Raw genomic sequence first — 16,711 nt, forward strand, 5'->3', positions numbered from 1 at the left:
GCCCCAGACCAAGTTCAAAAAGTTTTTTTGTACTACTTTTTTGCGAATTTCAGGGGTGTGATTTCTATTGACATCGATGCAGATGTCTGTGAAATCGCCATCGAAATTGGGACTAACGTGCGATTTCAGTGTGAATCTGGGCTGAGCTAAACTGTTTCCGTGCAGGCAGTCTTGGATTCAGTAAGTTTCTTCATGCTATTCTGCTGATATATACTGAAGAAAACTTTCTGATACTGAAATTACTTTTCTGCAAAGTCTCAGACCTAACTCCTAATCATCCTTCAACATTGTGTAAATACTCCCCACCCAACACCAGTGCAGAAATCAGCATCCTGTCATAGCTGCATATCACTAGACATTCCCACTATAACCCTGACCTTAAACCCCACCAGGTGTGTGTACAGGGTACTGTGAATTTAAATTAAAGAAGGATTTATGGCAACTACACTTAACACAGTTTGAAAATAGCACATAACAGTGAATACATACATGAGCTCAAGGGACATATGCATGAAGTTCCTCTTTTTGTATTAGTATAACTCTATTCATTTATGGTAACAACCCCAGGTCATTCCTTACCTTTTCAAAAATAGATCATCTGGGAATGGTGGAATGCCCAGTTGTTGCAAATCCATTTCTTTCAATGCAGTCAATTTATTGGCAAGTGTTTGTGCATACGGACTTTCCTTTGATGCCTTCTGCAACCAATTGTCAGCTGCCTAAAAATACAAAAGCAACGCAAAGGATGTTCCTTATTTTTTTCACATATCAGTTACAGATCCATAATGGATGAGATCTTCATGTCAGGTTTTTTATTTGTTTAAAAAGAAGGTAATTCAGATTTAGATGGGTATTCTGATTTGGTGTAACAACTTATTTCTCAAAGACACCCCTCCAGGGTACGACAGACTCCAACAGGCTTTCTAAAGAAAAGCGGAAGGTTTGATAGAACAGAGAGTGCCAAATGTAGCCAACAGTACAGAAAAAGTGTATTAGTTGCAGTATGTGGGATTTGCTGAAAAATCACTTTACTAAGAGTACTTAATCATGTGCAAGGCAAATAATAATAATAATAAAAAAATATATATATATTTTTGCTTGTACATGATTGGATAATGGAAGTTGGCAGAGCATCACCTCAGTATGCTAAAGTAAAAGTCCCACACAAATTCCCTTGCATAGTCTATTTGCCTTCAGTATTGCATCTGGACTGTTGACTATGTTTTGACATTCTCTCTCTTCTTATTACTTTTTTTTTTATTTTTTAGGCCTGTGTCTCATTTCAGAATTAGAATTCAGCTTTAAGTACTGTAAACTGAAGCAACTGCTCTATCCTTTTTAGTAAATTAATGACTCATCACTCATACCTGGGTAGTATCACATACCGTAAGTTAGCTAAATTGCTGGACATTGCAAGTATTATGAACTTGGGGAATGTGAGAACTGAGCGTCATGTTATCTCAAAATTGCATTTCAAGCAGTTTATAGTTTAGATACCTCCTTTTGTAATATTAAGCCCAGGTTGATATATTAATACAGTTGACTATAACTTACCACCAGTGACTGTGACACAATATGGCGGAGGGTCATGTCAGTCTGAGCAACCTTATGGTCCAGCACATCGTTGGCATAGGTCTTTATAGTCTCTGGGTAAGAGAATTTAAATTCTGGAAGTTTGGAAAGGATCTTCTTAACGTTGGTGTTACTGCCAGTGTTCCACTGTAGCTCAATCTTCTCATTGTCTGAAAAAGAGAACAGGTGGAATTTAAAGTGATTGTCAAGGCAAATTTATTTTTTAAATAAAACTTGACCTTCTGTCATGTTTTTATTGCTGTCTATGTCTCCACAGGGGACATTTGGCCCTCTATCTGTACTATTGATCACTGTTAAAGAGAAAGAAAATGATGGAAAATCCAAATGTTTAGAGTTGTCTCCAGAACAAGAGATAAAGGGAAATTTCCCTATGGAACAATTGTTCTGGGGACAACTAAAATGGGATTTGCCCCTCACTTTAGGACATTTTCCTCGAACATCCTGTTGCATCATCAGGACAGGAAGTCAAAGGAAATTTTAAAAACTGGTTAGTTAGAAAACATGTTTCCAAGTCCAATTACGCAGTTACAAGATTTGGTTATAATTGAAGAATTTAACCCCTCTGTTACTGTATTTTTCTAAAGACTGTAATTTACCTGGCATATTCAGAAAAGGCAAATTGTCAATAACTTATCAGAATTCCCATTTTCACATTCTTAATTGTTTATACTTTCACCCGTTTAGAATAGACGCACCATATGTGAACACAAGGTCCTGAGATCCGGTCAATGCACAGATCTTAGCAGAGGACTGTATCTGAAGCTTGTGGTTTCCAGAAACACTCATAACATTGGCATCTGTCCTGGCTTCCACGTGTAATTTGGGGATGCTAAGGGTCCCACTCACTGCAGCTTGTGACCTGTAATCATGGCTGTGAAACAGAAAGAAAAATTGCTTTAAATTACACACCTACATTTTTTTGCAGCTCTGGAAACAATTGCTTACCCATGAATCTAGCTAATGTATCTGTTAGCAGTAGGGGATCCAAAGTCATAATCACCTGAAATGTGTATTGTTCGCATAACCAAAAAAAGATGAACAAGTCAACCTACCCAAAGTTTATTAAAGTTTTTGGTAGAACCACGCTTGTTGAGTCATTTTTTTAAATATTTACACTGGGTTTTGATTTAAAGACTTGTGTTGTTTAATTCTCAGACACTTATGGGAATCATTTCTTGAGGGGGAGATCATACATGTGGGAGGTTTATCCTCCTTATTCTCCATCAAAGTGATATGGTGGGCTGGCCCATTAGGCTGTCATTGAAGATTTGCTGTCAAAATGCCCTGGCTGTTATAGAAAGGGTACACTGGGGGTAATTTGCAAAGGCCGGTAAAGGGTCATAAGGAAATCTAATACAAAGAGTCCAACAATGGAAGTTTTTTTGTATATTTTACCATTACTTGTGTTATAATGTTTTTTAAAGCATAATTTCACTTTTGTTGAGAAAAAACATTCCCCTTGGGTGATCTATGTACATTGCAAGGGTTGTAACAACCTTTGTTGCAGATTCCTATTTTTTGTTATTCTGAAGAAATCCCTGTATGTTCCTCTGTGTCTCTGTGCTAAGTAGGTCTAATGCGAGTGGTTTCATAATTATTTATCAGCTGTGCACCTGCACACCACTAATGAGGAAATCTGTTGGGCCTGCATCCCTGTAGACGCGGTCCTACAGGGAGTATCTCAACAAAAATTATATTTTTGTTGCAGGGGATGTCTGAAACCTGACTTGTATCTCAACACATTCTGCATACAGAACAACTCCAGTTAGCCATATTGCATTGCATTTAAAGAAAATGACAGTGGCTGCAGATTAAAAAGGAAAGGTCATTTTTAATAACATTCAATTACAATATGACCATACTTGCCAACAGTCCATATTTTCCCGGGACAAACTCGATTTTGGGACCCTCGTCCCAATCGGAGCTCGCCCTGATTAAATTCCCAAGATTTTGCCTTTGTACCGGGAAAGTAGGAATGCTTTTGGCAAAAATGTCCAGCGGGCTACAAAAAGATGGCTGCCACCACCACCGTGAGGACTTTTTCCCCTGTGTTCAGTGAAGAGGGGAGGGGCAGTCAATCAGCTTCTTTCTTCAGTGTACAAGTGGACCATTCTCTTGTACACTGAAGCCGATTGGCTGCACGGTTCAGAGGCCCCTCCCCTCTCCACTGAACAGACAGAGAAACCCAGGAACTGTAGCTGCCGCCAGCCCTCTGCCCCGAGGGGACAGACACATGTAGGGAGGGCTCTGCTGATAGGAACAGACATGTAAGGAGGGCTCTGCTGATGGGGATAGACATGTAAGGAGGGCTCTGCTGATGGGGACAGACACGTGTAAGGAGGGCTCTGCTGATGGTGACAGAAATGTAAGGAGGACACTGATGTAAGGAGGGCTCCACTGATGGGGACGCTAATGTAAGGAGGGCTCCGATAATGGGGACACTGATGTAAGGAGGGACTCCGCTGATAGGGACACTGATGTAAGGAGGGCCCCGCTGATGGGGACACCTATGTAAGGAGGGCTCCACTAATGGGGACACTGATGTAAGGAGGGCTCCACTGTTGGGAACACTGATGTAAGGAGGGCTCCACTGATGGGGGCACTGAGGTAAGGAGGGACTCTGCTGGGGGCACCTGATATAAGGAGGGACTATGGTTGAAGCACTAACACCAGGTGTTTGGAGTATCTTTATCTGCTGATTGTTAAACTTTTTGGAATACACATGTTTCTATTGTGGTGTAGGATCTGGGCCTGCTGTCTCTCCATCCCTCTTTCTTTCCTTCCTTCTCTCTCCTTCCCTCCCTCCCTATCTTTCTTTCTGTCCCTCTCTCCCTCCCTCTTTCCCCCTCCATTCCTTTGTTCATCTCAGACTCTAACCACAACCCCTTTGAGCCATGCCCCATTTAAGCCACGCCCAATATTCCACTTAAACCACGCCCATTTTATTGCATGCCCCCATTTTTCTTTCCCTGATATGCCACGCCTATAAATGAATGACCCGCCCCTAATTATAATAAGACTCTGCCTACGGGCAAAAAAGTGTCCCTATAATTTTTTTACAAGGTTGGCAACTATGTATGACTTGTGTCGCAATTGTTTACGCTATATTATTTTTTCTTTATTTGCTATTTTTTTCCCCCATGAAAGTGGAGTTACCCTTTAACTATTTTCTTATCTGTTTTTTTTTTCTTTCTGGGGAAGAAAAGAAGCTAAAATAAAGAGGTTAATGAGCAATTCATACTTGGCATAAAAATAGGCCCATGGGAGGTAAAGCGATCTTTCAAAACTCTTCAGGAACCATTTAAAGCCCAGTTCACCCTTAGAAACCAGCTTAATTTTACCTTTTAATTGACTCCAATGCATTTAATCAAAATGGCGACATTTTGAAAACAGATTTTCACTAAAATTGCATTGCAATGAAAACTGAATTTTGCTCATCAATATTTACAAACAGTTAAAAATATGTCAGAATGCTTACTTTAGCCTGCCAGTCAGAATAACTTCTGAGATCTGTTGATTGACAAGTTCAGCAGTAAGTGTGTATGAATTCATGTTAGGATTAGAGTCATCACTTAATTTCAGTCTGGTGCCAAGATTAATATTGGCACTGGGAATCTCCAAATCACTAGTCCAGAGCATTTTGTCACGGTTGTATTTAAAGGTCAGCAGCGCCTCAGATGACTTAACCCCTGTAAAACAGATATTTTTACAGATCTAACAAGATTTAAAAATAAAAAAAGATCAAAGCAGATGTTACAATGAGAATTTCAATGCAGAATTAGGAACAAGAAATTCAAAATAACACACCTTCTGCTTGAGCTGACACTTCCAGGAAGTCCACCAAGTCTGTTCCTTCTTTGTTAGACCCATAACGTGTTGCCAAAGAATATTCCTGCACCTCTCCTGTTGGCTGGATCTCCACCTCAAATCTTACAAAAAAGAGACAGAATGGTTAAGATATGTAATTAAAATGTAAACTTTTGCAATGTGACAATAAATTTTAGATTCATTTTTTTCCCAAACCAAGCTGCAAAATTTTCCTCCTCTAAGCTACGTGTTGAGAAGAATTCAAATCTTTTCATTACAACTGTTTCCATAGTTCAGCTGACTGAGAGTTGTTGTCCCCTAACTGTTTTTGATTAGCCGCCTTGGTAAACAGACAGTTTGGGAGCCCAGCTGCAAGAGAAATTCTTTCCTCTGTGCCACTAAAGCAGTTTATATGTTACCAGAAACAACTTTGATAGAAACAAATTAAACTTTCATCTCAGAAAGCTGTATTTTTATGCTAAAGACAAGGGCTATCATTAGCCATCACTCATCTCCATTTTGAAGCACAATTAGAAAACCTCTGTCCCTTTATCTTTCTTTATTTTACAATTTGATGGAAATATGTAACAGTGGGGTTGATTTACTTAATCTAGAGAGTGAAAAATCTGGTGCAGCTGTGCATAGAAACCAACCAGCTTCCAGGTTTTATTGTCAAAGCTTAATTGAACAAGCTGAAGTTAGAAGCTGATTGGCTAACATTCACAGCTGCACCAGATTTGGCCCTCTCCAATTTTAGTAAATCAACCCCAAAGTCACCAGAGCTAGACAAAAGTATATCTGCAATACATTTTTCAGATGATTTCAATGTAAATGGCATCATTACGCAATGTATACACAGCAATATTCAACATTCACTTGCTTTGTTATATTGGCATCCATATTATAAGACTTGTTGCCAGCCCAGGTGACTTAAACACTTAAACAGTCATTCACTATTTCAACTTAAAACGTGCACCATACATTTATGCTATAATGAAATGCAGAAAGAGAAGCATATGCACATATATAAATGTAAAGAAGCCTATTTCAGTGTCACTAGTTTTGGAAAGTATACACACCTGGTTTCTCCAGTAAGTGGGAAGTAGGGGGCTCCATCGATTGAGCTGGCATTGGAATACCCAATGCTGGTACAGTATAACAGCCCTGTGATCAGAGGCTTGCAAGATGACTGCTCCTCGCGGTTTTGGACAATGGAGGTCATGACTTCAGTCTTTGATGCAAAGACCAAGTTAACCTTGTTGCTGATTAAGGGCAAAAAAATATGTTGTTATAGTTCAGTAGAACCGATCTATCAATCAATCAATCTGTAACTATCATGTGTTATTCTGTATTATTTCAGGTTTCTCTCTGCATTCTATCTATCTATTTATCTATTTATCTCCTACATATCTATCAATTTATTTCTTTATAACTAGATTGGACAAGGGGATATCTGCAATGGTTAGGTGGAGTCTACAGAAAAACGGTTCTATTGGGAGAACAATCTATAATAACTGTATGTAGGAATTTAGGGATTCCCTAGAGAGTGTACACCAGTGTTGCCAACCGTCAGTATTTTTACTGGCAGCCAGTAAAAAACAGACAATTTTCTCCTGCCAGTAAATTCCAGTAAAAAGAAAAGGTTGCCAGTAAAAATATGGCTGTGATGCTGGGCCCAGATCCAGCTGAGACAATACAAGTGCCTGCTTCAGTGTGTTCGGGCAGTACTGGTGGAGGCGGTGCCTGAGCACGTCCTGTGATGTCATGGTGCAAGGGAGCCAAGCAGAGAGGCCAGAGCCTTGTGTGTGGGTCTGCGGGATGGGAGCAAGGCAGGCCAGGAGTGGGACTGTGCTGTTTGGACTGGAGGGACTACCTGGCTTGGAAAGAGACTGTCAGTGTGGGGACATGTCGTGACGGTAATCTGTACTGCTGCACACTGCTGTCAGTATCACTGTGAGAGTCAATTTCATGTGTGTGCCGCCCATTATAATTTCTTACCCTCCTTAGTCCTGTCCCTGAGCTACTTACTTACTATATCGAAAATAAAATAAGAAATATGTTTCTTCCCTTATTATCTTCCTTAAATCACATTGCTAATTACATATTGCATTTGTTTGTAGCCTAAATAGTGAAATATGTACTTAAAACTGTAATTTTCGAACTCTTGGAATATATATATATATATTGTATATATATATATACATATATATATATATATATATATATATATATATATTGTATATATATATATACATATATATATATATATATATATATATATATATATATATATATATACTATATATATATATATATATATATATATATATATATATATATATATATATACATATATACATATATATATATATATATATATATATACATATACATATACATATATATCTGTTACTCACTTAATACTGAAGAGTTTTACTGGAGTGGTGGGTGCCGGTACTGAGAATTTGAACTGTCCATTATTCACAGATATGCGAGCCTGAATTCCGGATTCATGGTAGATGTTGGTGTTCATTAAGACCGCATGTTTGGAAAATTCAGGAATCTGGACTTCTAACTGAGTAACAAATTCCACAGCCACTGCTGGTTTCAGAGTCAGTTCAGCCTTTTTCTGCAAAGGGCAAAACCACATATTAATATCCAGTATACAAATTCAGATGATTGAAAATGAATAGGCTACTACCATTTTACTGATTTCATTGTGGAAGTACGTTTCCATATTTCATCCTTTTAAATGTTAGTAGCCATTTTTAGCTGAGAATAGGTGACTAAAGTTTTCTACAGTAAGACTACTGGCAGGAATATAAGGGTGATTTAAAAACAATCTGATGCTTTTCTATAGCAATATCAGCTTACATTGGATTGAATTGCTGACACTTTTAATTTTAGTAAAATACCTTGTGAACCTGTCACATTCATCTACTACCCACACTGTTTGCACTTCCTATCCTCTATCGAGCACTTTCTGTCAGAGGGTGTATTGCAAATGCAAGGGGAGGTTAATGGCAAATGATTGACAGCAGCTCCCCCACCTTCAAACAGCTGATAGTAGTCACATTACTATTAATGAACCTTATAAAAAATGTATTTTTTTTCAGCATATTGCCAAAAGAAAAAAGTGCTGATGAGGTGCTGATAATAGAGCATGCGCAGAAGCGGTGGCTGCCCATTGCAGGGTGTCATCCTGGTGGCTCCCCTCTCCTCCTCCCCTCCCTCCTCCTCTCCTCCTCCCCTCCCACCTCCTCTCCTCTCTCCTCCTCCCCTCCCTCCTCCTCTCCTTGCAGAGTGGTGACCTCCCTGTGTCAGGGAGCTGAATTTTCTGGATGGCCGTAGTAACAATGTCCCGTCTCCTGTGATAGACGGCACACTGATCCAATTCCGGGACATTGGATCAGTGTGACCTGATCACAGGAGGCGGGACATTGTTACTGCGGCCTGGGCAATTAAAATCCAGCTCCGTGGCACAGCGAGAGATCACCGCTCTGATCCGGGCACAGGTAGGCTGCATCCACAGACACTGGTGAAGCTACATCTTATGGGCACAGACAGGCTGCATCCACAGGCACTGGTGAGGCTGCATCTTATGGGCACAGACAGGCTGCATCCACAGGCACTGGTGAGGCTGCATCTTATAGGCATATGCAGGCTGCATCCACAGGCACTGGTGAGGCTGCATCTTATGGGCACAGGCAGGCTGCATTCCACAGGCACTGGCAAGGCTGCATTTCACAGGCACTGGCAAGGCTGCATCCCACAGGCACTGGTAAGGCTGCATCCCACATACACTGACAAGGCTGTATTTGACATGAACTGGTAGGCTGCATCTGACATGCACTGGCAAGGCTGCATCCCACAGACACTGGTAGGCTGCATCTGACAGGCACTAACAAGGCTGCATTTGACATGAACTGGTAGGCTGCATTGATCTCTTGTATCATGTCTGCAGTCTCTGACCATCTCCTGTATCATGTCTGCTAGAGGTGCACCAAATTGACATTTTGATAATACTATTAGCAGTGTGTTTAAGTTTAAGTAAGAGATTGCAGACATGATACAAGAGATGTTTAGAGACTGAGGACATTATACAAGGGATGGTTAGAGACTGTGGACAATTATAGAAGAGAAGGTTAGAGACTGTGGATATGATATAAAAGATCGTTAGAGACTGCAGACTGCATTTTTCTTGAACTTTTCTTGGACTAAAGGTGCCAATAATGGGCAACAATAAATTCATATTAATTTAAATTGATGATATTAATTAAAAAGTCAAATATAATACAATGATTAATAAAATATAATTTTTTTTAAAAAACTGTTATTTTCAGTTTTGGTTTTTGGCAAAGTGCATCCTACATTTTTTTTCCCTCTTTCAAATTTTGTTTTCAGTTTCGGCACCAACATTTCCATTCGGTGCACCCCTAGTATTTTTTTCCATATAATTTTAAAGCAACTCTGTCTTCTGGGCTTTTCTGCTCCCTGCCCACTGTGGTTCCATCCTCTGAACCCTACTTCACTACAAGACGAGCATTGATATAAGGACCTGAGTATGGAACCACATTACTGTGCAGGGAACACAGGCATCCAAAATTCCCAAAGATGTTGAATGTTAATAAATCTAATGGAGGAGTGGTGAGTATAATATCTCTTTTTTGCAGAGAATGGATTTGGGCAATTTTTGACACAATAGCATTTCATTTCAGCTGCTGTTATGAACACTTACATTTTTGGATGTAAATCCAAACTTGGCTCCTGGAGTAATTATTCCAGACAGGGACACTTGGAGCTGAAGGCCAGATCCTGTTGGCAGGTAGAACTGATTGTCCATGAAGATGTAGTGGACGAACATATCACTCTCACCACCAGCCAAAAATAACTGTGCAATCTAAAATAGCAAAAATTTAATTTAATAAGTTAAACTTTATACAATTCATCAACTTAAAAATGTAACCTGATTTTTTTTTAATCCCCTTCTTTCACTTTCCTTTTAAATTAGTTAAACGTAAGACTGTGATTCTTTCCAAAGGTCCTCCTAACCTTGTTACAGGCTTGTATCCAACTCTAAATATGCAACAGCTGCAGCAGGAGCTGGACCTGGGATGTTTCTTGCTGTTAGGGTATACTTTTACCAAACTGCCAGTCTAGACCTAACTTGCATTAGTGTTACAAAGAATACAAATCCAAAATACCTTTATTAGGAGATAATGAATGGAGTGGAAGTTCTTCAGCAGCATATCTCCCAGGATCTTGAAATCACTCAGTTTAATGTAGCCCAGTTCTTTACCAAGAATTTCCAAATAAGCGTTGGCTTCTGGTGCATTGTTTGCTTTGATTTTTTTGATCAGCTTCTCAGCATTAAAGAGGATAACCTTTTTAAGATCCTAGAATAGAATCAACCAGAATATGATCAATTAAAAATCATGATGGCCGAACAATATACAGGTATACAAATTTCTTAATGGTGACTCCAGCATTGGAAGGAAACTATTCAGTCTCAGGTCACTCAGGAAGACAAGTGGCCATGCCGAAAAGTTAGATGAGAAGTGGTTCAACCTTAAACTGTGTAAGGGTTTTTAACTGTTATCCCTTGTACACGTAGTCGGAAATTCCAACGGAAAATGTCCGATCGGACCGTGTTGTCGGATAATCCGACCGTGTGTGTGGGCTCCATCTGACTTTTTCCGTCGGAATGTCCAACCAACAAAATTTGAGAGCTGGATATAGAATTTTCCGACAACATGATCCGATCGGACTTTGTCGGACAAAGTGCCACACATGCTCAGATCAAATTACGAGACAAAAGCTATTGGCTACTAGCCTGAACGTAGTCCCGTCATAACGAACGAACGTCATCACCTTCTGAACGTTCGGATTTTCCAACAACTTTGTTCGACCGTGTGTATGCAACACCAGTTTCGGACAAAATCCTTTGGAAAAAATACGACGGATTTTGTGGTCGGAATGTCCAACCGTGTGTACAAGGGCTTAGAGTGGTAAGGATGTGAAATTCCCTTCCACAATCTGTGGTTTCAGCGGGTAATGTTGCTAATTTAAAAAAGTCTTAGATGGGCATCTTACACAATATATAGGGCTATGGAAAGTGGTAAGGATATAATACACACACACCCACAAAGATAGAACTGGATGGACTGGTGTATATATTCAACCTTACCAACTACTATGAAAATGACCTTTTTAGATCTCAAGTTTGAGAAAAACTATGGCCTAAATATTAACTCACATATGTAATGTGGGCTGCATACTAACAAGATTAGCTTCTTTGTTTTTTGAAGGCCCCTTTGAAGAGGGACAAAGGGATTTGCTTTCCGAAAATGGACAGTCCCTCCAAAGTAAGGGCAGCTGGGAACTATTGGTATCATGCAAATGGATGCTAAAACCTTTTACAGGATGTACTGTATGTATGAATGCATTTACATTCAGTTTACTCTAACCTTAAAACATTATGGACATGATTTAAAGCATTAATTTATATATTATATTTGCTCTACAAGGAGTAAAAAATATGCAAATAACCAACCAATGCAATAAATGATGAACACAAACTGTGATTATACCTCAGATTGTCTGTCCTGTCTGGAGACACCAAACCACTTGTAGAGAACTTCGCTGACTTTGTCAGGGACTTTGCCATCTGCCCAGTACAGAGCTTTTGTAGCGCAGTCAGGGAAAAAGCCTCCTTTTCCAAAGAGAGCATCCAGAGTTGGTTCAAAACCCTTGCCTTCAATGCCAATCTATGTTGGGAAAAAAATGAAGGATTGAATAAACATTGTTTCAAGAATATATCATAGTGTTCTAATACTCCGTATATGTACATAGTATACATAAAAGGCTAGAATGACTGACGCACACAGCATCAAGTAGATTATTCCTTATTCTTAAACATACAGTGGAAAAATAGTGTGATTTTCTTTATATATACGGTTAAACCCCCTGGAACTTTTATCTCTATAGGAAACCTGTACCTGAAATGTCTTTGTAAACGTTTCCTTCTGAAAATACTAGCGGTTTGGCTCTCATGCTGAGTCAATAGTTCCAGTGTATTGCTAGAAATTAGTTTTTACTTGGACCAACCCTGCTGCACACTTTTTCCAGGTCAGTGACTCAAAGTATTACAGTCAGAGAAAGCCAGAAAGCTATCATTTTTATACAGAGGTTAGCAATGGCGTCCTGCACTACAGGCTTACTTTAAGGGATATTTTCCACTTCTTCACCCATGAACTGCTCACAAAGCACATATAGAGTTATGGGCTATTGGTATCTAGTACAGTTTCCACCCATGTAGGTAATGTAGGCTGCCATTGCTACTCCCCCATTCTGAAAATGCAAAATCCCCAGCTTTCATAATGATAATTATTTTTTAATGTTATCAGTCACTGGCTTGCAACTTCCTTTTCTCTGAGACTAACCTATGCTTGTTCCAGGTCTGTGGTTCAGAAGTAGAAAAATACAGCTGGAAAGCTAGCACTTTGTATAAAGTGCTCAAAGACAAATGCCTTATATTTTTGCATTTTTCCCATTATGTGAGCAATTTCAAAAGTATGGTTTGCTGCAGCTTAAGTATGGTTTTGCACAGGGATGTAAAATACATATAAAATGCAGTATAGTTGCATAGTATATGTGTTGTACTGCATAGGGCTGCATCTTTCTTCCCTGTGATAAAAGACTACTGAAAATGCATTTAAAATGCCTCAAAATAGATGCAAATTATATATTTTTTTATTTTTATTTTTAGGAAAAAAAGCACTTTTAGGATGCTAAAAGTAAATAATGACATACAGACTTTCAAATGATATATAACAACCAATCATATTTCACCTTAAATCAGATTAACATATTTTGGTCACTGTTAGTTACAGTATTTAATAGATTGTTTAGTGCAATCACATTTTTTCATGTAGCTTAGAAACTTAGAAATCCCTTAGTTTTTGCTATTATCCTTTTCATATTCAATTTATGGGATGTGGCACTGTATATAATCAGATTGGACTGAATTTTTTCATGTAGCTCAAGATTGTCACAAAGGCAATAACAGAAACAAGGAAGGAGGGTATATTAATTAAAAAAGCAAGCACCTCAAACATGTCCAGAGACTGTCCAAATACTTTCAGCGTCTCCTTCAGCATGACTTCACGAGGCATGTAACCGGTAGAATCATAGATTATGTTTCCTTCTACCTTAGCAGCTACATTTTCACTGTCAGCCATTCCAGGAATAACTAGATTCTTGGAGTATTGGTAGTTGCGTGAGGATTTTGCAAAATCAGTGACAATGGGTGGTGCTCCGTTTGATTTCATGGACTCTTCCAGTTGCGTTTTAAGCCTGTAAAGTGATACGCAACATTATCATTTACATACAGTGATAGTTGTCAGTAAAATTGCAATTAGTATACAGTAGCCATAGCAGAAATAGACTTATTTCAATAGATTTTTGAAATGTATTATACTGATATGTATTGTGAAAAAGGCAAATGTTAAATGATCAGGCTCCATAACCTTAGCTAATGCATTTCCATCCCTCTAAGCCCTTGTACACATGGTCGGACATTCCGACAACCAAATCCGTCGGATTTTGTCCGAGGGATTTTGTCCGAAACTGTTGCATACACACAGTTGGACAAAGTTGTCAGAAAATCCGATCGTACTTAACGTGATGATGTTATTTCGTTAGGACGGGACTACGTTCAGGCTAGTAGCCAATAGCTTTGGTTTAGGAATTTGAACTGAGCATGCGTGGCACTTTGTCCGATCGGAATTCTCTACACACAATCGGACAAAGTCCGATCAGATCATGTTGTCGGAAAATTTTATAGCCCAGCTAGAAAACTTGGTCCGTCGGATACTCCGACAGAAACAGACCGATGGAGCCCACACACTGTCGGATTATCTGACAACACGGTCCTATCGGACATTGTCCATCGGAATGTCCGACCGCGTGTACAAGGGCTAAGACTCCTCTGTTGCCCCGTACATCCAGGCAATTGCACACCTTGCATGGTCAAATGACCCTGAGAGCTATACCAATGGTGGTATAGCTGTTACAGGGCCACCAATGCCAGAAAGGTCTTTGGCATTAACCCATAGAAAAGAGCAATCATGGTCCTTCTGATTTGGGGTCAGCAACCATCTTTTAAAAAAATATATGTTTTTCCAAAAGCTACAGAGAACACCCTTTAGGGGCTGTAGTGCCATAAATTATGATATTAAGTGAATAAGTATGTGTTACTTATCTACAAACAATTAAATAATTACTTAGCCTACTTTACATGCTTTGTTGTTACATTGCATTAGGGGAACTGGCTGAATTGGCTTGAATTATGCCCAGTTATTGGCAGTTATGCAGTAATACGAAGTCTAAATAGGGCACATTCCTGTGGACAAAGTTTTAGGGTCAAAGCATTTCTTTCTACTTTTGAAATGAGTTAGAGAAATGTTTAAACCCATGTCAAGTTTTTATTACTAGAGGTACAGGAAAAAACAGGGGTGACAGATCAAATCCAAACTTTTTCCAGAAATTTTAGGCCCTGATGAAGGCGGTCCATTAGAATCCTGAAAAACGTTGGATCGTTCTTTTGACAACTTATCTATGTTTATATCCATTCAGTCGTATCAGACTCTGCAAACCTTGGCAATTTTTTTTACACGGTAGATATTTCCTCAACACTGAACCCTCAGCCCTGATTGCTTAGCTTGGGAGTGGAATGTAGAATGTGATAACAAATGTACATAAGCCAATATTAATAGGAGTCAATTAACCTACCAACATGTCTTTGGAGCGTGGAAGGAAACTGGGGGAAACCCATGAGAAAATTCATATGGTGTCCTGGTCGAGATTAAAACTAAGAACCCCACTCCCACCAAGCAACAGCTCTAACTATGAAGCCACTGTGCTACCCTGTTTGCCATTTTATGATGAATTGAATTCTTCATGGTCTCGCCCCCCTAGAGGTCTCTTCATGTCCATGAACTGCTAGCCAAAGCCTTTGTAGACATTAACGTGGTTTACATCTTGACTCTGAGATTGAGCTATATTTGTATTCATTACCCCCATGTCCATTTCTGACAAGCTTGTATTGCTGTCTCCTTCCCTATTGAGGATATTTTAGCCTCACTTCCTACTGATGTTTGTTAGGGCAAGACAGGGTGTCCCCAGGACATGAAGCACAAGTAAAAATAGAAAGCATTATACTGTAACTGATTGTTACTGAGATTATTTAGCTGCATAGATGCACTCAGCCCATAATGAAAGTATTCTTAGCAACATTTAATTTGATTTACTATACTTTCAGTGTGAGCTTGAACAAAGTATAATACGTGTTCAGTTTGGAATCTCCAAATTAACTCAACATTATTAGAGCAACGTTTTCCATGTGAACTTGACCAAGATATACACGTTCAACTTGCAACTTGCAATGATCATACTTACTCTTGGGTTTCTGGAGCTTCAGAATTTAGAATGTTAACAATGTGTGAGGCAACAAAGTTCTTCACTTCACTTTCATCCTTGCTGAGCACTCGAAGAACTTTGCGGAGGTCAGATTGTGAAGGGTTCTTCATCACAGTGAGATAAGCAGCCAGTCTCTTTTGGACAGGAGAGTTATTGTCCTGGAAAACTTGGACAAGTGAATTCCGAACCTAGACAAAAAAGAAAAAGGATTAAAGATTAAACAGTGAAGGAAACAATAACTATGGCCAAATGTGTAGACCAGTCATGAACTTTCCTATCTGTCGTTAAGTTAACTTACTTCATCTGTGACTGTCATTTTCCGTAGCGCTTGAATAGCTGCCTTCTGGACATCAGGGGATGGAGCCTGACTAACACATTTCAGAACAGAGGACTTGATTTGTGGATTGGCTTCTTCTAAGACGCTTCCCATAATGCCAACAGCCTGAGGAAGAAGAGCAACAGACATGCAGACATGAGACAATACTGAGGAAGACAGAGATTGTATAAAGAAAAGGATGAGTCCAAATAGTTTTTTGTCAGATTCCATTAAATACAACTCAAAGTGTAGTGTACCTTGAGGGTCAGAAAGGTCTTATCTTGGTCTCCATTGCACTCGTTCCCAATCAGAGATGACATGAAGTCAGCCACATCCCTAATCTCAGAAGTAATGGTGAATGTGTCTTTGTAGAAGCTGAAAACATAAAAGTGCAAAAGATTACACAAATGCAGTTTATAAATCATTATAAAGCTCTATATGCAGTCTTGTTGTGAGTTAGATTTATGCTCCATCAGGGGACTCTATACATGTTCTACTTAGTCTTTAAACTCTATT

General features: G+C 39.2%; 1 protein-coding gene across 1 annotated transcript in view; it reads right to left on the reverse strand.

Moving 5' to 3' along the window:
* Positions 1-16,711, reverse strand: part of APOB (apolipoprotein B) — a 52,609-nt gene that overhangs the window by 15,891 nt on the left and 20,007 nt on the right. The window contains exons 11-24 of the mRNA XM_077488851.1: positions 16,453-16,570; positions 16,178-16,321; positions 15,859-16,067; positions 13,509-13,755; positions 11,991-12,167; positions 10,605-10,796; positions 10,139-10,300; positions 7,818-8,029; positions 6,480-6,662; positions 5,401-5,522; positions 5,072-5,282; positions 2,289-2,464; positions 1,555-1,742; positions 580-719 (exon numbers count right to left, since the gene is read on the reverse strand). Of these exons, the coding sequence (XP_077344977.1) occupies positions 580-719; positions 1,555-1,742; positions 2,289-2,464; positions 5,072-5,282; positions 5,401-5,522; positions 6,480-6,662; positions 7,818-8,029; positions 10,139-10,300; positions 10,605-10,796; positions 11,991-12,167; positions 13,509-13,755; positions 15,859-16,067; positions 16,178-16,321; positions 16,453-16,570 (2,481 nt within the window). The remainder of the gene's footprint in view (positions 1-579; positions 720-1,554; positions 1,743-2,288; positions 2,465-5,071; positions 5,283-5,400; positions 5,523-6,479; positions 6,663-7,817; positions 8,030-10,138; positions 10,301-10,604; positions 10,797-11,990; positions 12,168-13,508; positions 13,756-15,858; positions 16,068-16,177; positions 16,322-16,452; positions 16,571-16,711) is intronic.

This window comes from Lithobates pipiens, unplaced genomic scaffold (assembly GCF_037356315.1).
Source record: "Lithobates pipiens isolate NorthernLeopardFrog02 unplaced genomic scaffold, aLitPip1_a1.2 Scaffold_18, whole genome shotgun sequence".
Taxonomy (NCBI): Eukaryota; Metazoa; Chordata; class Amphibia; order Anura; family Ranidae; genus Lithobates; species Lithobates pipiens.